At 46.0% G+C, this 24199-nt stretch overlaps 1 protein-coding gene across 1 annotated transcript in view; it reads right to left on the bottom strand.

The window, feature by feature from the left end:
- CCND2 (cyclin D2) overlaps positions 1-20945 on the bottom strand; it is a 35927-nt gene extending 14982 nt beyond the window's left edge. Inside the window, exons 1-5 of the mRNA XM_062007469.1 lie at positions 20804-20945; positions 18710-18930; positions 16969-17184; positions 14124-14283; positions 3725-3855 (exon numbers count right to left, since the gene is read on the bottom strand). Coding sequence (XP_061863453.1) covers positions 3725-3855; positions 14124-14283; positions 16969-17184; positions 18710-18904 — 702 coding nt within the window. The 5' untranslated portion in view covers positions 18905-18930; positions 20804-20945. The remainder of the gene's footprint in view (positions 1-3724; positions 3856-14123; positions 14284-16968; positions 17185-18709; positions 18931-20803) is intronic.
- Positions 20946-24199: the final 3254 nt, after the last annotated feature.

Genomic DNA, 24199 nt, shown 5'->3' with positions numbered 1-24199 from the left:
CCTAGTGCTAAGACTGTGCCACACTTCCCTGAGACTCTGTTTTCAGTTGCTTATCCCTCTCAAGCTTTAACATGTGGGATGAAAGTTTCCAATCCTGGACCCTTTGGCAAAAGTCATGGAGAAAGTTTCTACCAAAATATTTCTCCCACTTCCAAACAGCTTGCTAATGAAAAATGATGAAAAATTCATTATTTTGCCCAAGTTAAAAATTCTGGCCATCTTTGGTTGAGCTGAGACTTCAAAGCTTGCAGGAGACAGGCTTTGAACTAAGGCAATCTTTGCCATAATAATGGAAACATCTTGAAAAAATGATAGCACCTCTAACTTCCACAAAGATTTAATTTTTTTTTACAATTAAATTACCCAGAAGCTCTTTTTGTCCTAAGGTTGCTCTGACTTGGTAGCCAAGTGAGACTCTTCTCCATGATCCACACTGCTGTGGGCTGAGACCAGGAGCAAAGGGAAGAAAGCTTGTCTCAACCCAGTGCCAACAGACTCTTGGAGAGGAGATGTGACCAGTAAAATGTTAAGAGTTCTTTGTTATTTGGGAAGAGTGATTTTTTAAAAAATTTATCTCCCAAAGACATATAAGCTCAGCCAGATCTGGGAAGACTTTCACCAGGGTGGCAAAAAACACATTTCTGACAAAAAGCCATCTGCTACATTTTAAACAAAAGGTATGAAGAAATTTTCAATGTAAAAAAACTAAAACATTTTTTTTCCTTCTAACCACTTAAGAACTACTAAGCTGTTTCGGTAGGTATTTTTCTTCAGACTGAAACACTTGGGATGGAAAAATTCATCAGTTTCTTCAATCTGCAAGATGCTGCAAAACGTCCTTACATTAAGAAGCACTGGCATGCTTGAGAAAGCTTCAATAGCTTTGTAATAAAGAACATGAGCTTTAAGTGTATATCAATAAATATTAAATGAAGGGAATTCAGAAAAACTCTCAAGACAGCAAAAAAAGCCACGTATTACCTCCTTGAATGTCATTGTGTTCAACACACTTGCAACATGCTCGCAAAGCCGATTATCATGGGCTCTATGGTACTGAAGAGGTAGATTCCACCAGAACACCCCACTGTAACTTTTCTTCTGCCCCTACAAGCCTTCACAAACACCCCCAGTATGCAGACTGAGTATGGGATGAGTCAGCTGGGATCTCTGTTCAAGCTGCTCTTCACAGGTAAAGCAGCAAGGCACCAGACAGCAATCAGAAAGAAACACATTGAGAAGTGCAGTAGGAAAAGCGGCCGCTGTGATCCCTCCCCTGAGGAGAGGCTGCGGGACCAAGCAGCTGCATCTGCTACACAGCACAAACTGCAACAACCCAACTGAAAGGGGACTAAGGAACAGATCCCTGCAACAAGGGCTGCATTAGAAAGGGATGCGCAAAATCTCTTTGCTGGCAAAAATGTTTGTGAGGGAGGGAAATGCTCCTCCCTGTGAGCAGGGAATTGAGACACAACTAAGTATCTTGAGAAGTCCCGATGATGTAGCTGTTGTGATCCATGTGCTGAGCTTGTGCACCCTCACCTAGGAGCTGAATATCATCAGCACCATGCTGTCACTGCTACTCAAACTTCATGTCCATGACGGAAGGGACCAAAAAGGGGACAGATCCTTGTGACTGGAGGATATGAAGAACCACCTTGAACAACTCTCTGGCATCTCCAGAAAGACAGAACCCAGTTACTTAGTGGTTGATCAAAACCCACCAAACACCTCAATACAATTACACCAGCAAGGGCTATCTTAGGGGATGTTTAGATTGGACATTAGGAAGAACTTTTTCACCAAGAGAGTTATTAAGCATTAGAACAGGCTGCCCAGAGAGGCGGTGGAGTCACCATCTCTAAAGATACTTGAAAAGACACATAGATGAGGTGCTGAGGGACACAGTTTAGTTTGGTGATGGGCCTGGCAGTGTGACTTGATGATCTTTGTCATGGTTTAGGCTCATCAGGGAACAAAAGACCGTGATTAGCCTCAGATACCAAAGACCTGAGGATTGCAAAAGGGCAGGGAAAGCTTAATTGCTGCTTAAGTTCCAGGACAAAACAGATCAGGAAATAGAAAATAATTTAATGCAATATCAACTAAAGAATAACCATAGAACCCCAAAACATAACAAACATAAAACACAGGGTGGTACAATGATCAAGAGTCCAACTAGCCCTTTAAGACCACCTTCTCCCTGCCCCTCCCGTCTTCCCTGACTCAGAGTCCTGATCCTGGTGTTTTCACCTCCTTCCCCCCTGAACAACTGTACAAATAAGCTTTGTGCAATACTCTCTTCTGGTCATACAGTTATATAGGATTCTTCTTGCATGCTCCTGCGGTTAATGTATCGCCACTCTGTTCCTCTATACTTATAAGACAGATACAAAGGAGCAGTCACCTTTAAAAAATTTTAATTTACACTGAAATAAAGGTATGTTAAACTTCTGCAGCTACGTGATATACATTATAATCATTCAGAACTGTACACGTTTCTCTTTCTTTGCAAAACCCAGTTCCAATCGAAAGAAATGGGAAATCCTGGAACTGCACTTGAAAACAAGGATCAATCTGAATGAACGAAGAAAAGAAATAGCACAATTCTTCCTTCTTGTTAAACTGGACTACTCCTTTTTAATCAAAACACAAGAATACTTGCTGGAAAAACCAAACCTTCTCTTGATAATGTTACCACAGATCTAATAATTACATAGTGAATGTGTAAAGCAATAAAAAGTTTTACAGTCAGCTCATGTTGAGGACAACATGCTGGAAAATGATACTTCTATGGTAAAAACAAGCATTATTCTTATTAGTAGCCTGCATTTCACACAGCCTTGCTCACTTTCTTTCCTTTCGATCGTATTTCATCAGCAAACCATGTCAGCTTGTCAAGAGATGAAACTCCTGTTTGTCCACAGACCAAGAGGCTTGGAGTGTCACACCAACATGGGGGAGCAGCAGAAGAGGCACCATCCCTTTGGAAGGCACCTTGAGTGCTCCTTTCAGCCCTCCTAGCTTTCTGCTGAGACTGATATGCACAGCTGTCAGGTTTAAGTTTTTCTAGAAGCTGACCCCAAACCAGAAAACTCACTTTTGAGTGAGTTTAAGCACTGCTGAAATGCCATCAGGTTCACCTCTCCTACAGATGACAAGACTTTCTGATAAGCCAAGAAATACCCATCATGGGGTGAGTTTAGCAAAGTTATAGACAAAAGCTCTAACAGCCTGGCTTGCACCTGCCTCACATTGTGCCAGTGCCTTAGGATTAGATCATTATTCCTTCAAGTCAAGGATTTTTACATGACACCTCAAAAAGGGCCAGAAGAGTGGTTTCAAGGTTATAAACCTCCACATACACACTGGTTTACCTTATGCCTCGAGGGGATGCTGTCAGTCTGTTCTGCCCCTCTGCCTGGGGCAGCACCCAAGGCACCTCCCTGCTATAATACATCTGACATTAGATAGGGTGGGCAGAGCAGGATCTCCCCAGCAAGCTGCTGAGCAAAGCGTAAATGATAACTGATCCTGGGAGACCAATGAGCTTTGAACACTCAAAGCCCCAAAACCAAGGTGCCAGGTCAATGCCTGCAATCCCTCTGCTCCAGCAGCATCCCCCTCCTTCACTCCATGGGGCTTTCAGTATCTGTCTGGGTTTGATGGCCTGGTTCGTTGCTGCACCCTCAGAAGTGAAAGGAGAAGAGGAACATGGGACACTCACCACATCTGTGTTTGTGATCTTGGCCAGGAGGTCCGTGAGGCTGTCCCCATCATCGAGCTGAAGGCCACAGATGGCTGCTCCCACACTTCCAGTTGCTATCATTGATGGTGGGTACATAGCAAAGTTAAAATCTGCAAGAACAGATCTGGGAATTAGTCCAAGTCCAGACCAGAAAAGCTGCAAAACATCAGAGGCAAGCAACATAATAAAAACCACGCCCAAGAATAAAAAATGGGGAAGCAGAAGAAAGGGAAAAGTGCCACTCTTTTTGGTACGGCAGAGCTCATTAGTCACACCACTCATCACAAGCAGTCAAAGGAGGGGTAACAGATCTGCAAATTAAAATGGAAATGCAGTTTGGTCTTTTATCCTCAATGATGCATAAAGTAAACCTGGACAATTTTTAATAGTCTTTCCTTAGTTTTAAAGAAAAGGAAAGAGAAGAAGGAGGCTTTCTGTAACTTATGTCAGAAATTTGGGTCTCAGTCACATTAGAGCTCTCTGTATAAATGGAAAACTAACTGGAATAAGGTATCACAAAGGACCAAGCTGAGATTTTTAGACACGTCAGTTTTTACAGACTTAATTAACTCCAGCATTTAAAGATCTGTCCAGGAAAGAAGTTTTAATTAACAATTCATCTTTACCACTTTTGCAATTAGGAAGCGAGAACACTTGCAGCCCATAGCTACATAATCAATGAAAAGACAAAGATCACATTTGTCATTACGACTACTTCTTAATAAATGAGCTGAAAATACATTTCAAAACTTCCTCTCACACATCTGTTCTTATGACCCTTATAAGGCAATTTAAATAGTTTATGATACTGCCATAGGCACTGGTTTATCGGCATGTACTTACTAAATACCACTTCCAGGAGATTTTCTAGGTTAGTGATCTCTACCTAACATGAAATTTGGTTTTCAAGTTCTTTAGTTCAACAGTGACTCATTAACAAACTTCTCTACCAGTTTTCATTTGGTGGGACTGGAGGAGAAGGAAGAAGAAACCCAAGTAATAATTAATATGAAATAAACCACAATTAATGTCTTCAGTCTATTTATAGAAATAGATTGTTAAAGAAAATTGCTCTTCTACTGAGGACAGATCCCCGGCCCTCTCTGTTCAGCTAGCATAAATTCTGTAATTCCGTTGATGTCTGTATAATCGTTCAAGTTTTAGAAACACAGAGTTGTTCTCAGCCTCCTAGACTCTAAGATGGCAGATACTGCAATAGTTGTGGACATGGCATGTTCTTCTCCAGGCTGGAATATGTCCTTAGGACCCATGAGGAATGAAGCAGGCAAGTAAGAATGGGACTTGGGTCATAATGGACTTCTAAGGAAGTGGGAAGAGAAAAGGAAGAGCTGAAACCCTGACATGGATTTATCTGTCTCACAAAGCCACAAGGAGCTGACCATCTGCAAGCTCACCACTGTAGGCCTGCTAAAGCCCACTCTCCTTCCCACAAGGGAAGATCACCAGACATCACACTCTGACAAACACTTCTGAAGGAGCAAATTACCACTGACTGAAGCCACAAATACAGACTTCCACTATTATAAAAGTAATAATTATATACTATTGTAACAGTAAGAACTTGTCAGTAGGCAACAGGAATTGCCCTTCCATGATCACAATCACTTTCGCTTTTGACTCACGTGGATTTATGCACACACATGCAAGGGCTAGCCCCATTCAGCCTCATCCAGCTTGTGAATGGATGACCAGAAGAAACAGATAAGGTTACCTGACACATTGCACATGCAGTAGCCCCAGAACCCACGCTATCACCAGTGCCTCTACCTGCGGGTGCACTTCTCATTGGGCCAGACTTCAAGAGCAGGCCATAAATACAGTGGGATTTTTGAGACCTTGAAAAGGCCCTCGTTTTATGCTCTTTGCCTCTCTTCTTTTTCACTGCTCCTGATGGGGGACCCCAGGACTTGGCTCTGCGTGACTTCTGCAGTAGCTTGGTCCTGTCGGTTGATCTGGTAGCTAGTGGGCTCCACATATGAACTGTGATTGCTGTTTGAACAGCAATGAATGCTTAACATTCATGGAGGAGACCTAACATCCTCAAAATCTGCTGTCATCTACACATAGCAACTCACCAGCAATCCCATTAATTTCTTTAGAAAACAGATAAATTAAAGCAGGTTACATCTCCATGGGTCTGTTTCTCCTCTTGTACACACCGTGCTTGCTTGAGTTTGCAAATCGTGTGTGCTTGCATTGGCATGAACAAGGCTACAGTTAGGCAAAGTAATCCTAAACTGGGAAGTGACTCCTGCATTTACTCTTTGGATTTACCAAACATCTCCTAGTTATCCATGGGAACTATGGGTAGCAACAGGCTTTCCGTAATTTTCTCCTCGTTTCAAGTTTTGGGGAAGATGTAATAAGAAGATTATGTGAAATCTCTGAAACTCTGATGGTGTTTGGACAGTCCTTATGGAAGCTATGATGTATTTAGTGAGAAAAAAACCTAATCATTCCCATCCATCATTTTAGCCAACAACAGGGAGAAATGGACCCACTAGGGAGGCCCAGATGGACTCACTGAGCCCCCATGGAACAATTTCATCCAGTCTTGAGTGGCTGATGGGGAGACTCAGGCAACAGCGAACTCCCTTGTCTTGCACTCAGCACTGGCCAGGCACAATGGGCTGATCAAAGGACATGGCTCCAGCTTGCCCCCTGAACTTCCTTGCCTCCTAGGGGCTTGCATCAAGACCTTCACATTACCCAAACACTGTTTCTCTCGCGGTTGATTTTATATCTACTCCCAGAAACTGTCTTCCTAGGAAGCTGAATAAAGAGCCACAGTGCCCCTGCCAACCAGCACTGCTGTAGGTCTGCTTCCACGTGGGGTCACATGAGAACATTTCTATGCCCAATAACCTTGTTAGTTCTCTTAATGTCATTCATAATGCAAATGAGACAGCGAGTGAATGGCCAGAGGCCCAGAATGACTAAAGCTCAGCATCCAGAAAGTCTTACATTGCCTCTAGCTCTAAACTAACTTCCCTCCATAACAAGCACCATAAACTTGGCTATCAAAGCTACACATGCCCAGTCTTTGTTGTACAACAGGCAGCGATTTGTATCACTGGCTTCTATTTTTAGCATATTAATTAACTACTGCAACTGGTGAGGCAAGTGTCTCCAACTGGAGAGTGTGGCACCATTGTCTGAAGTCATCACCTCATCTTGCGCTATTGAAAATCATGGCAGTGACCCTCCTGCTGATATGAATTTAACCTGACATGCCCACAAAGGGATGGGGGGTGGTGCACCAATTTTGTGCACATGGTTCTCCACATCACCCTGGACCCTATTAGTGTGGAAAGAGCTCATTGAAAGAAAAGAAGCCACATTGTGCTAGGCCACCTAGAGGGTTGAATAGAAAAGGCTGAGGAAAAGAGCAGGCAGGGGAATAAAGGACGTAATTAACATATTTCCATATTCAAGTAAAGCAATAACTACGTGAAATGTTTGTCAAGGTGCAATGAAAGCATAAATTTTAAGTATTTTGAGTATGGTATCTGAGGGGATGCAGAACTCCCCTCCAAGTCTCCTACATGCCATCGAGAAATTCAAAACAAGTTTTATACATGTTATTTTCAATTATAAACCTCTATCCCGTTTCCCCATGACAATAAGCCAAGTCCCACCATCCTCACTTGGTTTTCACACAGGTAGAACTGTCCCCAGAACTGAGTAAAAAACTTGCCTTGAGATTTAAAAAAAAAAAGGGGGGGGGGGGGAGGGGAAGAGAAAGGACCTAAATATATGAAGCTGAAAGATATGCTTTAAACTCCTGCTGGAGATGATGAGCCCTGAATTACAGAGGGAATCTTTATTTAAAAAAAACCCACTTCTTACTGGATACCTGGAGCAAAGCGTGTGAAAGAAGGACCTATGTACAACCTTGGCTAACAGGCACCCAGAGCCTGCACTGAAGGCAGACTCTGATTCTAACTTTGTTGTGATTTATGCAACACCACACAAAAGTGTAAAAGACTCTCGTTAAAAGTCAGAGCAGTGCAACAACCAGTGGTCTACAAGAATTCAAGCCCACAAACACTCCACTGTGTTGTTAGAAAACAGGACTTGTTTTACCTTTTATTCCAAGGCAATACACACTAGAAAGCATCCCATTCCCATTTTGGTATCACCTTTTTCCTCAAGGACCTTACAAAAAAGGGTCCAACCTTGCACAATCCCACTGATTTCAGTGCTGGAAATAAAAAATTGCTGACAGAAGAAACAGTGCCCTTTCAAACACAGTCCTCTCTGGACCAGCCAGCCAGAGTTACCAAGCAAACTCCAAGTACCCTGAACACATACCCTGCTCTCAGACTGGGGAGTGCACAGCCAGGGCACGAATGCACGCACGTGCCAGGGATGTTTTTCTGCCAGGGAGGCACACGCAATCCACTGTCGGGTTCTAGGGCCTGTACACTGTGACCAGGCTGTTTTTCTGGCTCTTTCCTGATCCAGTGGACTTTATTCCCTCCGAGCCAGGAAAATGCAAGGTTGATAGTCAGTCTAAAGTGGCAGGGAACTGGAGGCAGGAACCCAGAGAGGTCCTGCGAGGGGAAGCCCTAACTTGCAGCCAAAAAATGGAAACTGCCGGAAGGAAAAGAGCACTGACGAATACCCAGGCTGAACGTGCTCGGTGTGCCAAAGCCAGGTGGGAACTCTACCTTCTTACAAAGACCCTTGTTACTGCTCTGTCTGCTGGTTGGATTTTTTTAACAGACAGCTTTAATGTCTATAATTTGACAGAGGTTTATTTTCACAGTTGCAAACAGAGAATGGGAAAATGCTGTCTTCAGAAAGATAATGCTTCTCACGGGGGGAAAAAACCTTAACTCTATCAGAGCAGAATCATGACAGCCATCAATATGGGTTTATAAAATGATATAATGGTCAAATTTCACCCAGCCAATGACCGTACTATGAAGATAAGCATGGATCTATATTTAACCATCTAAGTTTAAAAGGAAAGTTTAAGGGAAACAATCGAAATAGTGAAATTAATTTTTGCCTATTTTGACCCAAGTGCAATTCCAGCACTATGTGAGCTACTTTTTAACAGACATGGTAGGCTTTAATGGCATTGGCCATTTTTTTCTCTTGCTCTGGTATTTCTGTAAGACACTACAATTTTTCCTCATGTTAACTGTTTCTGCTTTTAAAGGCAAAAGCAGATGACTCTTTAGCCCTTTAAAGAAGGGCATGGCAGTGCCAACTACAACAAAACAAGTAAAACAGGATGCAGGCCTGCTTCTATTCTTTCAGTAGGTAGGAGGGCAGACATCAAATTCTGCTCCTAGGCTACTATAAGGCAAAAAGTATTTGGCCTTTATACAAATGGGTCTTAAATATTCTAAATGTTAGTCCTCTATCGCAACCATTCAAGACAGGGAAACACGTTGAACAATCTATGTAAAGTGCATGAGGACTCGCTACAGTATACTTACTAGTTGATCATAAACAGTATTTCTGAACAACTGTTTGCAGTGGTTAGTCTCACTTATTCTACACCTCCGCTAAGGAAGCCTAACCAAGGACCAGGATTATGTCAGCGCTTGAACCACCAAAGCCAGTGGTAGGAAGGAGGGCAACTTATCTGGCAGCACTGGAATTATACCAGTTTGTATCAGTGAAGGCTCTATTCCTCCATTTCCTTCCACCTCACCTTCCCACGTTTGATGGGTCCTACAACTTAGATTGAGCCTGCTCATACAAACATTCTCCAGGCCTTGCTTCCTTGTTGATGGAGCTTCCATAGTTCCCATGGCTTCATTTTGCTGTAAAGCTCAATATACTGACACAAACTGCCTCTCCCAGGAACAGCAAGAGCCTTCTTTTGTATGGCAATAAATTCATGTGGATTATTCTTTCGTCCGTCATGCAAGTACTATTTGTGCAACCACTGCCACTTTGCAACATGTATTTTATTTACAAGAGACTAATCCATACAACAAAGCATCTGTGGACTTCTTTCTCTTCCTCTGCAAAGAACAGGTCCTAAATAAAACCCGTGTCACACTTTTATCTTCTACAGGGACAGAGTGCAACAAATCTTACACTGGTTGAGAGGGGAAGGATGCACAGTAGACTTGCCCAGCAGGAATCCTGAGGACCAAATATGCCTCTTTGAGTTAAAAACATTCTGTGTGGTTGGTCTCCAGGTCACTACTTAGGGTTGTGGGACTCATCTTGCAGTCTTTACTCAGACAACACTCCCATTGACTTCTACAGAACTTCTGTCTGAGTAAGGACCCAGGATTTGGCCCAGAAGTTAAAAAAAAAGCCTTCTCAACTTTCAAATGTAGGTGATTAATGTCCCAGAAAGAGTGGGTAGAGGTTTGGCACACTGCGCAAAACAGCCTGAAAGCTGAAATTTTCCTTCTTTTTCTTAGCCTCTTTGCAGACACAGGCTCTGAAAGCCACTCTCCTATGAGATGCTACATTGTATCCATCATGGGAACATTTCACCTGCCACAGGACTCTGCTGAAAGCACAGAAGAGACCATGCAAAGGGCCTAGTCTAGGGATCTACACAAGTTGCCTTCTGTCTCTGCAAGTCTGCAAAAGTTCTTGCTTCCAAGTTTTGCATGCCACTTAAATGCAACACTGAAAACCTCCTTGCCGAGATTAGTGTCTCCATTTACAGCTTGCGTTGGGAGACACACAACTCCTTTTCCTGAATGTTTACTTGGACAGCCTGTCCTCCCCTAAAGCATATTCCCATATAGGCACTGAGATAAAACGGGATATCCTGTGCCAAAACAGTGGCACGTATAGCTTTCCAACAGGAGAGTATAATGCAAGAAAGCAGCTGGACATCTGTGACTGAACAGCCTGGAAGAAGAAGAAATGAACAGCATGCTGAAATCCAGGCAATAATGCTTGGTTCTCATTGGCAGCGTGGCACACTCTGCATGCAGCTCTCCCACTCCTCCAGAAGCGATGCCCTGGCTTGGAGCATGCCACCTACAAACAAATGGGCAGCCCTTGAGAAAACATTTTTAAACTCTGGAGCGCCACGGGAAGAGACAGAAGATGTGCAAAGCAATGAAAACATGGAGGTGGGGTAAGAGCAGCAAAGTAACAAGATCCCAGAGAGCAAAAGAACAGTTTCCATTTGGTTCATGGATAAACACGATCCTCCCACAATGAAAAAGCAGTAAGTGTCAATTTTGACAAGCTATATTGTAAGGAACACTGTTCGCAAGGCCACAGTGCTGGCAGCACAACCAGGGACAGGCTGCGGGCAGGCACCACTTCCGGCCCTTCCCAGTGGAGAAGGAGCTTCCTGAAAGTATTGCAAGTGCAGAGCAAGAGAAAGAGAAAATTTGTTATTCAGAGAATAAACTTCTGTCTTGCTCAGCAGCGGTATGCTCAGATGAGACCAAGAGGGATACGTTCCAGTTTCAGTCATGCTCATGTGAATCATCAATCAGTGCAAGGACTGGGGAGATGCTATGGATTTATATCCACCCAGTTTTTTTCAGAAACCAGCCTCAGAAGAAAGACAGAGAAATGGAGAGAGGGCCAAAGTGATAAAATGTGACTGAGAGCAAAAGAACCTATTATCATTTCCTTTTCCGTAACGTTCAAATGGAAAGGAGAAGGGAGCCAAATACCAAAGTGATCCCATACATCCAGGATACCTCCCTCTCTGTTTGCTGACATCAAGTACTGCAGGACTAAGGTCACAGATAGCCCTGTAAAGGCAGGAAAGACTTTGGAATTTCTGATATAATGCTTTTGCTGGGAAATTAAAATGGAGCAGTTGGTGAAGAAGAACTCAACCTAGAGGAATGAAGTTCAAAATATACCAGGTTTCACATGATACAAGAAAGAAGAAAAGGTATCTGAGAGTAAAGAAAGCTTCACTGATAAGAATGGGGAAATAAAAAGAGATTCGTTGCTGTGCTCCAGGCCAGAGCTGTTAGCCAGCGAGGTCAGACCTGGTAACAGTAAAAGAGCCAAAACTGCACTAACAATATGCTTGGAGGGAGCAAGGGAAGAGGCAGCCACATGTCACAGCAGGTCATATTGCTCAAAGATGGCAAATGGGGAAACGAAACCACAGGCTCAACCCGAGCTGGTGGAGAGCAGAAGCTTTGAGGGAGAAAGGGAAAGAAGAAACACAGCAGCCGATGAGAGCTCTGCAACAAACAGGACAAGAAAGGGAAATGACAACTGGATCGGGAAGGAAGTCTGATGCAAAGGGGCTTTTCTTCACCGAGGAGGGTCAGAATGACTTTGAGAAGAATGGTAATAAAAGGGAAATACAGTAATAACAACGTTTATATAATGCAAATGAAGGCAACAACTTGCTAACAAACTGGGAATGGGATAAAAAAATAGAAACCAAGGCTTGGTAAGATCTGTGCTTTCAAAACTGCAAGGTTGTGGGAGCTCCTCAAAACTAAATACTAATGCAGTGGTTTGCAGAAAATGGTCTGAGAAGAAAATCTGCAGCAAATAACATGGTGCCCTGTCTTTCAGAAAGCTCTGTACATAGTCATTTATGTCCTTCATTTGCAAGAGAAAGAATCTCTGACTTGTCTCTCTCAACTAAAACTTCAGTTCATGCATGGGAGATATTTAAGAGAAGAAACAGATCGCACAAGGGAAGCGCGTGAGAGAAGTTCATGACCAGGCTAAGGGCTGGAAAAGGGATGCTGTTTCCGATCTCAGTAAATGGACTAGTGAAGCACAGAGATAATCGTCAGTTCATGGAGAAAGAGTGGAAAGAAGCTATAGACTTTGGAAAGTCCTTCATGGCCCATAGTCCTGCTATACTCAAGTTACACGGAAAACTTCAAGGGCAAAGGATTACAAACTAGAATTTTAAAAGTTAAATCATAATGAAATCTAGGTAGCTCAAGAAAATGTTCTCTTGGATGAAACAAACCAAGCGAAAACACTGTTGTGAAAGCAACAAAAGAGGGAGAAGACTGGTCTGGTTTTGAAGTCAACATCCAGGTATATTGGAGGCTGGTGCTGTTACAAGGATACAGAGAAACGTCCATGGGAAAGACTATCTTTTTCAGAAGAAATAGGGCAGTGTGAATGAATCCTGAATAGAGAAGGCAAAGAAAGAAGAGAAAGCTGATGTATTAATTCTAAAGTTAAAAGCTAATCAGTCCAGAAACATCTCATGCCCTACAAACTTTCAGAAATATTTTTATCAAGTCCTGTGGTCTTTTGCCTCAAATGGATCACGTTAGCAGTGGAAAAAGAAAGGAAAGCTTAAGCATCTTGGTAACCAAGAAGTTAATTAACCTAGCAGAGCCCACATAAAATTATCTAAAACAGATCGACTGAGGTAGCAAGAACTGACCCACATTGTCAAAGCAGTTACTAACTACACTTCAAACACTGAGAAGTAGGCATAGCGGTAGACACTCATACCCAAAAAGCTGCACGTTGTCTTCCTTTTCCTTCCACAAACACACAGTTCCTAGCACAAAGGACTAGGTATGTCAAATCATAATGAATTCAAACATTGAGCCATATACTATTGGATAATAACCCTGGAAAACACTGCACGCTGTTTATCTGTTCCAGGTCTAGGTTTTAAGAAGTGGTCTAACTATAAATCCTTTGGATGAAAATCACTTACTTTCTAAAAGGCACCGGGGAAAAAAAAACCCAAGTCAGTGTTTTGCTAACAGGTATAAATAAAAAGCCTGTATTCCGTAGAAGGAATTAATTCTCACTTAAATCTTCAGAAATTGTATTCAGTCAAACATGTGACAAAAGAGGAGTGTATGAAACAGATTAGTGTCACTGCTTTCTGGTGAAGTTAGAGAATGTTTTTAAACAAAGGCATTACTTTTTAAATTGCTGTTCCCTATGCTCCAGCAATGTGGTAGTATCACATACATGTTAAAATACAATTGTAAACTTTTGCCTGAACAGCAATCCAGTCAACAAAAAATTTATAAACACGTTCATTTAATGCATTAGCCCAATACATTTTGGGTTAACGTGCCGTAACAGCTGACTGTCACACATCTGCCCTTGCAAACATCTGTGGCCCCTTAAAAGAATCAGTAAAGGGGCAAAATAGAAAACTGTATGGTCTAATCCAGTCTCACTGACTTCACTGCAAAGGCACCACACACGTCAGTAGAGGCAGAACCCCAACTGCGCTGCAAGTCCCAATTCCAAGAACTTTGTTTGTACACAATTTGAGGCCTGATTCACCATGCCCTTTGCAAACAGCCCCACTGGCTTCAGTTGCTCTTCCTGCGCACCTTCTAAAGACGGAGAGGATGAAAAGCCTTTGTACTGTCAGTGACTAATCCATCCCTTCAACCGCACAGCAACCAGCAGATGCTCCCAGAGCACCTTGGCCTACCTGTGGCACAAAGGGCAATGAACGTTTGTGCATGCTTCCGGATCAAAAGCAACTTGTCTTTAGGTAGAGGCAGCTTCCTTAAGATGTGTTCAATGAAATCATGTGGGGTGACAGCTGCGAGGTTCCACTTCAACTTCCCCAGCACCACCAGCTCCCATTCCTGCAGGGGGAGACAGGGAGGGGAGAACAAAAGCCATAAGCAAGCTTCAAAAAGAAACCCCACTTCTTTTATATTTCTCTGATTGTAATTATATCACTGCTAAATTGGTTTTGCTCACACCTTTTTTTTCCCATATGCCTCTACTGCTTTGAAGCTGTTGACTTTATTCTTTTTATTCTTAAAAAAAACCAAAAAACAAAACCAAACCAAAAAAACCTCACTGGAAATGTCAAGCTCTACTGAAAATAATGAGACCTGGCAGCTCCTGCCAAGATTTTACTTTTTTTGTATCCAGTGCTGAATGCCCACCCAGAAAGTTTAGCCTGCAATTAGGTATTGCCAAGGTCACTGTGGTCCTTTCCTATAACTTCTTTTAAATGGCTATAGTACTTACTTTATAGCCATTTAAAGCCCTAAGGATAATCAAGCACAAAAATAACCTATATTCTTTTTTAAAAAAAAAAAACTGGGAAAGTTAGCTTGATGGCATTCTCTCCCAAAACTGTACTCAAATGCTCCTGCAGATAAATCTGATGGTGCTTAAACTACAGACCTCACAGAAAGAAAATGCACAGCCAAGGAGTAGCCTGTGTAAATTACCTGCCAATAAATCATGCAGAATCTATTCCTGCATTCTTTGCACACCCAAAACTCCAAGTGAAATCAAAGTAAAGCTTGGGCACACGTGCAACTATTGGCCATTCCCTGTAATATGCATAGAAGTGGTTTCAACAGATCTCGCCATGGGGTTCAAGCAGGGCTAGACCAGCACGCTTCAACACTTAAAGTAGGTTTTGGATACATTACAGTGCCCTTCAAAGTGAACAAAGCTCAGGCCTTGGACTCATTTGTCTCATGCATCAACTATTAGCTATTAAGTAAATTCCATGCACCGATCTCAAGTCCTGATGATGTATGAGCCTGATGAAGCCCAGAGTGGCGGGGAGCCCCAGCTAAGCTGTAGAGCTGGCAAGTAAAAAAAAAAGTCTTTTAATTTTGCAGCCGAGGAGATGTCAACCAGCGTTGCTGAGAAACCATAAACATGGACCCCACAATGCCATCTCTCCAGTCGTTTCTCTGAATAGATGCCCACTTTAACAGCAAGCTACTTTCCTACAGACATTCCTGTTGGATTATGAGAGAGATCTCCATAGCTTGAAAAATCCCATATTCGCACATGGAAAAGGCCCCAGAAACCAAATCAGGTTTTTTTCTTTCTCAAGAAAACATGTAAAATGATTGAACATAAAGGCAATTACATTAACTAAGAACATTACTAAGATGATACTTTCATGTAGCAGAACACTTTAGACTGAACACTGGGAAGCAGTTAAAATGCATGCCTAAATCCATATGGCACAAAAAGGTGGGCACAATGTTCCATGTCTTCTCATGCAGGGACCACAGCTCTTCCCCCAACGGTCCACACCATCAGCCACACACCTCATGCCTTTAACAGCCATGGCAGGGTTTGCTGTGCAAAGCCCTTGACAGAAGCACGAGCTCCCAACCCTTCCCAAGCTGAATTCCCACTGCCTTCACCCAGTGATTCATAGGAGAAACTCTCCTGGGATCTAGCAGGCTACACACACTCATCAGGAGCTGTGAGAAAAAAGCTATCTAGCATCTCCCTGGCAGCTTAAATACTTGTCTAGTGCTCTACATCACCAAACACTTTGCAAATACTGATTATTCTCTTAAACAATTCTGACTTTGTTTCAGCTATTACTGTGTCTGAATTGGTCTTGAGCTCTCCTGGGAAGAGTAGGAGACATAGCCTTTCACTCACAGGGCTGCACTTTCATCTCGCCGCCTGCCTCCATGATAACCTACAGGAGGACAACATTCACCAATGTCACAGGAGCAAGGGCCACAGCTTAGGAAAGATGAGAAAATGAGAAAACCAGCCATCTGCCTGCTGGCATCTGCGCCCTCCTGAACACCACTCGACAGCAGAAGACCTGGCTTTCATCCAGCAGATGAACCCAGCCTGTCCTGCAACAGGGGCTTGGCAGCTGGGTCGCTGGTCAGCCGCCCGGTCCAGTCCTTAGCGGGGCGCAGACGGCAGCCGTGAGCCCCGAGTCGCGGGAGAGGGCCCCTGAGGAAGCTCCCGCCGGGACCTCCCCGCCGCGGGGCCGCCCGTCAGCCCTTCAAAAGGGTGAAGTCACGCCCGGCGCCGCGTGTCTGACGCCAGGTGGCGCCGCCGCGCCGCGCCAGCGGCCGCGCGCACGTGCGCCCGTCGCCACCTTCCCGGCGAGGTCGCCTGCGGGGACGCCCGCGCCCACGGGGCTACACGCGGCTCGGAGCTGGCGCGGGGACGGGGCGGACGGGATACGGCCCTCGCGGCAGTCCCAGCCCCTGCGAGCTCCCACCGGCAGCACTGTGCCTGTGAACGAGGCCGGGAGCCGCTATGCATGCCGCTTGGCTTGCGAGGAGCCAGAGCCCACAGGGAGCACCCCTATGTCCCTGGCACCCTGTGCTTGAGGTTTGGGGTGGCTCCTCTCCTACAAGTCACACAGTGCATAAAAACCCGTGAAAAGTGCGATTTTGGGTTTGTTGTTTTTTTTTTTTTTAAGGCGTGGGGAGAGTAGCAAAAGTGACGCATGTCGTCATGCAAGAAAGGGAGCAGGAAGAAGGTGGCCAGCACGTGGGCTGACGATGAGAAGATGGAAGGGGGCTGCTTACCAGCAGCTCTTGGGGTCTGATGGAATTGTCCGTATATATGCACAGCTTCTCGGCTGTGAGGGGGATTGTCTCTTTCAGCTTGGAGGCCAGGAACATGCACACAGCCCCCAGCAGCTGCAGATGGCACTTTCGAGTGGGCACCACTGCTAAGAATCTGTCCAAGTAATTCATGGCCAGAGGGAAAACTTCTTCTTCGCACTTCTGCTCTTCACAGACCTGCAAGCAAGGAGCGTGGGGAGGGGAGGATGGGGAGGTGGGAGAATTGAGCAGGACGGGGTGGGGGAGGAGAGGAGGAGAGAAGAGACAAGGAAAAAATAAATAAATGAGTGATCCCATGAAACAGACCACTGCCTCCCTGCTATTTTTGTTTCCCGGGGAGCTAAATTTTGGGGGAGGGGGAGATCTCTGGAGAGGCTGGGAAGGCTGTCAATCGGCTTTCACATTCCTTTAGTTCATTCAGTAAGAAATGAATTCAAGACACTGTGTGGGAGAGACGAAAAGTCCCATCCAGAAGCAAGCTAACAGCCTCTTTTTTTTTTTTTTGCGCGACCCAATTTTTTTTTTTTTTGTTTCGTCATATTTTCAAAAAATCGATAAAAATATTGAAACTTCACCGAGGGTCCCGGTTTTGGTGCCATCGGCATCCCAGAGCGGTCCGCTACCGTTTCCGACAATTGCAAAAATTCTGCCGGGGGGTGTCCCCCGGCCCTGCGCCCCTGATCCGGCGAGGGGGGGGTGGGTAGGACGGGAGACACAGCGAGAGCGAGGTGGGGAGAGCCCGAGCAGTCTGGATCCTTTCAGCAGAAGCGAGCGGAAAAAAATATTTCAAAAATTTACCAAAAATCGGATCCGGGGAGAAAAATCAAAAATCGCACATGAAAACCAAGCAGGGAGTCTGACCTTTCCAGTCCAGGTGGTTTGGTCAGGGAAAGGTCCCCCTCAAAGGAGATGCGAGGGGGAGAATGACGAGTGGTGAGGTTAGGGCAAAGCAGTAGTCTGCGGGGATCAGGGTCCGCTGCCGCCCTGCCTGAAGTATCGGAGTGAAGGAAGTGGGGGAGTCTCTACCCGCTCGAGCTCCCCAGTCGCCCCGGACAGGTCTGGGGAGGCCAGGAGGCTGTGTCGGGGTGCATTTCCGACACTGTTCTTGGAAAGGACGGGGGAAGACACGCTCGGCGCCTCCGACCACTTGCATGCAACGCAACATGGCGAAAAAAAGGCACGTCCTCACCACTGCATACGTGGGCATGAAATCCTCACTGGGCAACACGCGAGGGGCACCGAGCACCCCCCGTCCCTCGCCTTGTCCTGGTCGCAACTCCATTTGCCCAGAAAAGCCTCAATCTCAAGCGCTCACGGCCGCCCGCAGACGGAAGCGGCTTTTCTTTGCTTTTTAATTGCAAATGACTTTTCCAACTACCCCCTCCCCCCCACTTCCTCCCCTCCTGCACCCCGCTTTGCAGCAGCCCCCCGGAAGGGCAGATTTGCACTGGGGGCTGTCGATGTTCCCCGCGCCCCTTCCCCCACCGATCTGCACCGGTTGAGCTCAGGAGGGGGAGGAGAGGAGGGGGGGACACGACACAAGAAGAACCCCCACGGCGACCGGAGAAGCTACAGGCTGCAGGGGGGAAAGGGGACGAGGCGAGGCAGAGGTGCTACCCACGCCTGCAGCCGGCCGCCCTGCCTTACCCCTCCCCGGGCGACACCGCTCCGAGGGGTCGGGGAAAGGCGCCGGGATACCAACCTCTAGCATCCAAGTGGCCACCATCCTCCTCATGAAGGGCTGGATGTCCTTCTGGACGCACTTGAAGTAGGAGCACTGGGGCAGATATCTCTCCTCTATGGTTAGTAAGTTGTGCAAAACGCGTTCATCGTAGAGCAAGTTTGGGTCAGGCAGAGCTCTCCTCATGGGATCCACCTCGCAGCACAGCAGCTCCATGTTTCCGAAGAGATCTCGCTCTTTCTCTGATGGAAAAGGGTTTTTTTTTGGTTTTTTTTTGTTTTGTTTTTTTGTTTTTTGAGGGGGGAAAGGGGGTGGGGAAAGGAGAGGGGTAAAGGAGGAGGGGTAGGTGGGTGGGAGGAAGACGGCAGGGCTTTCCAGCTCGCTCCTGCCTCCCTTGAAACTCGTCTCTTCCTCTCGATTCCTAGCCTAAAGTTGAAGCAAAGTGACGCAACTCGCTAGGGCAGGCAGTTCTCTCTCTCTCTTTCTCTCTCTCTCTCTCTCGTTATTATGGAGAACAGCAGCTGGTCAGACGTAACATCAAACGCGGTTTTTTGTTGGTTTTTTTTTTTCCTTCTTCTTTCTATAAGCTAACCAGGAACCAGGAGGCCCTCGTATAGGGACACACACACACACAAATGACAGCTTCTCTTTTCTTTCCATCCAGCGACCAAATGAAATCCGCTCCATACTTTCCTTCTGCAGGATTCCGTCTGAGTCTATTCTCTCCGCCTTACTGCAAGAAACTAAGGGCTCCTTCTCGATACCCACAGAGACGACGGGGGCAAAGGATGAAATGTCCTGTCTTAGTGGGGTGCCAGATCCACGTTCCTTCCCCCACTGGTTTCCTTCTCCAGCACCCCCATAATCTGCAGCCGGAGGGGAGCAGAGCTCCCCACTAACTGCAACCTAACAAGCAAACTCGAAAAGATCTCAAAGCTCCTTGCGGCATTTTCGGGCTGAAATCTAACAATAATCACCACACGACTTCCTGCGGCACACATAACGTGTTTCTAGCAGGCGGACCATTTTAGCACTGCATGGCCACACTGATACAACTTTCTAGGAAACGCAGTGGGGGAGGGAGGAGGAAGAGAGGTTGGCTGGGAGGGGGTGTGCGGGGGTAGAGGAGTTATGCCCCGTACGGAGTGTCTTCCACTCTTCTCGCACTTCGCCAGCGTCGCAGTCCGTAAAACGTGTCAACTTTGCGAAGTATCTGCCGCTGCCTGCTATGGCAGAGCAGAGGCTCCCGAGGGGGAAGGAATGAGCTATTCGAGGCCGTCCGGAGATGAGCTCCCCGGGGGACCGTGCCAGGACCACGCTCCTGGGGCGGCCGTCCTGTCCCCATTCAACAGTGGGCTTGGAGAGGTGGGGGTCTGCGAGAGCTCGGAATCGGGGGACGGCCACAAGACGAAATACCGCCTTAAAAGCGTGAGTGGGGAGTTTGGGGCGCCGCTTCCCCTCCCTCTATTTGCATAGCCAATAGCTCTGGGGCTCTTGCCGCTGCGCGCTGATTGTTACCGGGCAGATTATATTTTAAGGACGCATGCTGCCCGGTGTCGAAAGCAGCCCGGGAGGGAAGGGGGCGAGGTAGAGTCCCTTCACCTGAAAGCACAGCCGGTCCCGGGAGTCGCAGGAGCTCTGCTGGCATCGAGGAAGGCGGGCTGCCAGCCATCGTTGCCAGCGAGTGGGTAAATCCGCCTCCTCCCATGCCGGCCCTAGCCTCTGCATCAAAACGGATGGGACGGATGGGACCGTTTTTGCCGTGGTTGGCGTCTTTTCGGAGTTCACCAGCTCCCTTGCAAAACACATCTGGGACGACTCCGCACCTAACCCGTCCGTCGGAGCAAATGGCTCCACCAGAAAGCCAGTAGGAAGCCTCCTCCCTCTCGCCCTTCGTCCCCTGGTTAAAGCGGAGCCGGGCCGGACAGCCGAGCCCTCCACGCGTTGCTAGCAGCATTGCCCCGCAAAATCCATACATTGCCCCGCGCCCTCCTCGTCCAGTCCTGTCCCCTACACGGAGCGAGCTCCTCCCCGCCACAGCCGAAACGAAGTGGCTGCCGGGCACCGTGTGTGGCCTCTCGCCCCAAACCCCCCCCCCCCGAGGCGAGAGCTTACCGGGGTCGAACTCGCCGTAAGAGGAATTGGGCACGGCTTTGCCCAGCCAGGCTCGCCAGGAGGGCGAAGGAGGGGAGCGAGGAGGGGACAATTCCCCGCCGTACGTCGAGGGCAGCGAGCGGGGACCCGCTGCGGCGCGGCGTGCTTGGCAATGAAAGGCTCTTTAACTTCCACCATTCATTTCCCCTTCCTGGCTACTCCTGTGAACAGGGAGCGTGTTGTGTCAGCGCACGTTTTCCTTCTCCAAACTTAAATTCATAAGCGCTCGCGTCTGGCTTTGTAGCCCGACAATGCAGCGATTGTGATTTATGTGGATTTCGGGGAGGAGGACGACGGGTGTCCTAATTGTCCGGCACCGACTTTCCGAAGTGGGGTGATGTCTGGGGCACGGCGTGGCTGTCAGCGGCGGGGAGCCGCGGGGACCGGGGGAGGCATGCGGGGGGATGTCCCGCGCCCCGTGATGCAGCAGCCCAGGGCCCTGCGGGCGGAGGGACGCTGCCTCCCCGCCACCTTGCTGGGAAGGGTGGGGGAGAGGGGGTGGTTCCCGTTAGGGAAAAAAAAAAAAAAAACACTCCGAAATCAATAAATGGAAGCGCGCCAGCTTTGCACGTGGAGATGCCGTGGATCTGCAGCGACATCGTGACAAAACCAAAACCAAACCTACTTTCCCCCGGTGCGACGGCTTTATATGCGCAGTACCCGTTTCCACTGGGAAAACGTCGGTGCCGTGAAAGGCGGCGGGCAGGCAGTCGGAGACCCGCGGCCGCGGAAGCCAGCGTGCCAGAGCTGCCCCATCGCCTTCTTACCGTGCCCACGGGCTCTGCCTCGTGCGTTTGGAGGCAGCAGATGTTTTAACAGCCTCCGTGTAGAAATTACCGAGTGCCATATGTTAAATACTACCCTCCGTCCGGAAAGAAAAAGAGGAAAAAAATGGTACTTTTCTCACTCGCTCCTCTTTGACTAAGTCAAACATCGTCGGGATATGGTTTTTTTTTTTTTTCCCAGCGGCTCCTTGAGCAGCACAGGGTCCTGGGCGGAGCCGCGGCCGCGGGGGAACCCCGCTCCCGGTGCAGCCGCGCTGGCCCCCCCGTAGCCCTACAGGAGGCGGCTGTCCTGCTCTGAGGCGGCGGGGGGAGCAACGATGTAGTCACTGCATATGCTTGGGGAGCTCCTCTTCTGCATCATAGAGCCGGGTGTCGGGGCTCCTCGTTATTAATCCCACAGGCAGCTATCATGAAATCGGTAACATGTAATGATATTTTGTGTTAGCCCGAGAGCGCTGCAAAACGCGGCGACTCTTGGTTGTTGTTGGTTTGTTTGGTTTTTTTTTCTTAAAAATAGATCCTATTTATTTCTTTTATTTTCTTTGGAAATCCCAGAAAGCCATCTTAAAGGTGCTTTAGCGGACAGAGTGGGATCAAGCTTTGCATTCGAACCGCAGACCAATAGACTTGGGGCAGCCGCAGGTTTTTTTGTTTGTTTAAATTAAGTAAGTATTCCCTTGTAGTGCTTGAAACCTGAAGGCTGGAGTGTGAAACGTGAGAATCTGAAAGTGAAACTGACTGGAAGCCGAAAAAGAACCTGATGAATGTGTTTCCACTGTCCAAGCTGAGGAAAGCCCCGAAAGCAAACAAACACCGTGCATGATAAAATGTGCAATACATTTGAAATAAAAATATTCCAGTTTCAGTCCCTGCAAACAGTCTGTCTTGGTAGTTTGGATTTTTGTTGAATTTGGTTTTTTTAATACCTGATTTTTAGCTGTTCAAAGGTTCAAATTCCGTAATTCTATGCTGTGCATTCAACAGGAACAACATGATAAAAATTGTCTTTTCTCTCCTCTGGTTTCCAGTTAAAGACCAGAAAACAATTTGGATACTGCAAGAACTGCTTTGCATTGCCCATGTGTTTTCAAAGAGTTATTTTTCATTGTACAGGCAGTTTTTGACTCTTAAAGCTGCATAGTGGCAGATTTAATTATTAACAGCCATCTTAAACAACATTATTACTGAGCAGGTGAAATATATCCCATAATAAAACTAAACTTGCCTTTAGAGAGTTATTTTATGCAGGCACAATACTTACAGCATTAATTAATGAATTCTGTGTGATTGCTTAACGTTTTTAAAATTTTTTACACCTTCTTGTTTATGCAAAGCTTCTTCTCTATCCTGTCTCATTCTTATCTTAAACTTCTTTAGAACAGTGATTAGAAACTGTCTTGGTACAACACCCAGTGCAAGGAGTGCACAACTCCCCTCTTAGATTTCTTTATTAGGTGAGATGAGAAGGGACTCAAAAAAAGAGCTACAAGAATAATCATGTACCTGGGATTTTGGCTTGGAAAGCTTTGTAAATTCATCACAGTTAGACCAAAGACATTCACAGGTTTGACATGAATGTAAGACAGAGGAATCTGGAGAAATTCAGGGAGATTTAGGATGGTAGAGGTGGTAGTGATACATTTAGGATAACAACAAACATTTTCAGCTTCAAGTTTAACTAATCCATTGATATATCAGTTAGGACTGTATTTTTTAAGATTAGGTGGGGTAAAAGCCTAAGAGGTATATTCTGGCACAAGTCACAGCTACAGAGTTGAAGGGATTCTGTCACCAATATTGCACCAAAAAAAGAATCATCTACATAACCCCCATGATGCATTCTGGCCTTAAAGTTATTTAATCTATGAAGCTATATAAAATCTAAAACCTGTGGTGACACGGCACATGCAGAATCAGAGTGAGATCTTGCAGTGTTTGGTTTTTGTTTTTTTTTTTTTTTCCTGCAGCAAAGGTGTTGAAAACAAATTTCTGCTGAAAGTCAAAGACTGGGATTTTTCTCACTATATGGGATGCAGGGAAATGTCTATGTTGCTTAACTCTCCTAGTGCCCCAGTTTTGTCTTGCAAGAGTGCCACGTACTTTGCAGCAAGTGCTGCCGACTTGATTCTCTCCTTGGTGAGCTGGGTGATAAGGCTGCTTTTCATTTACAGGGAGCAGGAACACATAACAGGTGCCTCCTACACACCAGGAACTCAACTGAAAGGAAGAGCTCTTGACATTTTTTGGCAGGATCAGGCCTCTGGTATGCAGAACTGTACATAAATGCCATCGTTCTTTTTTTTTTTTTTTTTTTGCTAAGCTAAAGGGGGAAAAAATTGGCTTTTGAAGAAAGTATTTGAAAAAATAACAACAATTCTGACAAATTACAGATATGAACCATTCATATCTCTTTCATCATTAGTGGTACAATAGGATCTGAAAATGATAGACTTTTTTCTTTTCTTTTTTTCCCCGTTACTTATGAATCAGCTTGCTTTTCTGCTTAAAACTGACTTTATTGTTAATCTGTTGCATTCTGCTGTGTGATTTCCCTGCTGTCTGGGATGTTTTT

Source organism: Colius striatus, chromosome 1 (assembly GCF_028858725.1).
Source record: "Colius striatus isolate bColStr4 chromosome 1, bColStr4.1.hap1, whole genome shotgun sequence".
In the NCBI taxonomy this organism is placed as follows: domain Eukaryota; kingdom Metazoa; phylum Chordata; class Aves; order Coliiformes; family Coliidae; genus Colius; species Colius striatus.
The sequence above is the reverse complement of the archived record's forward strand: the minus strand, read 5'-3'. Positions and strand labels throughout refer to the sequence as shown.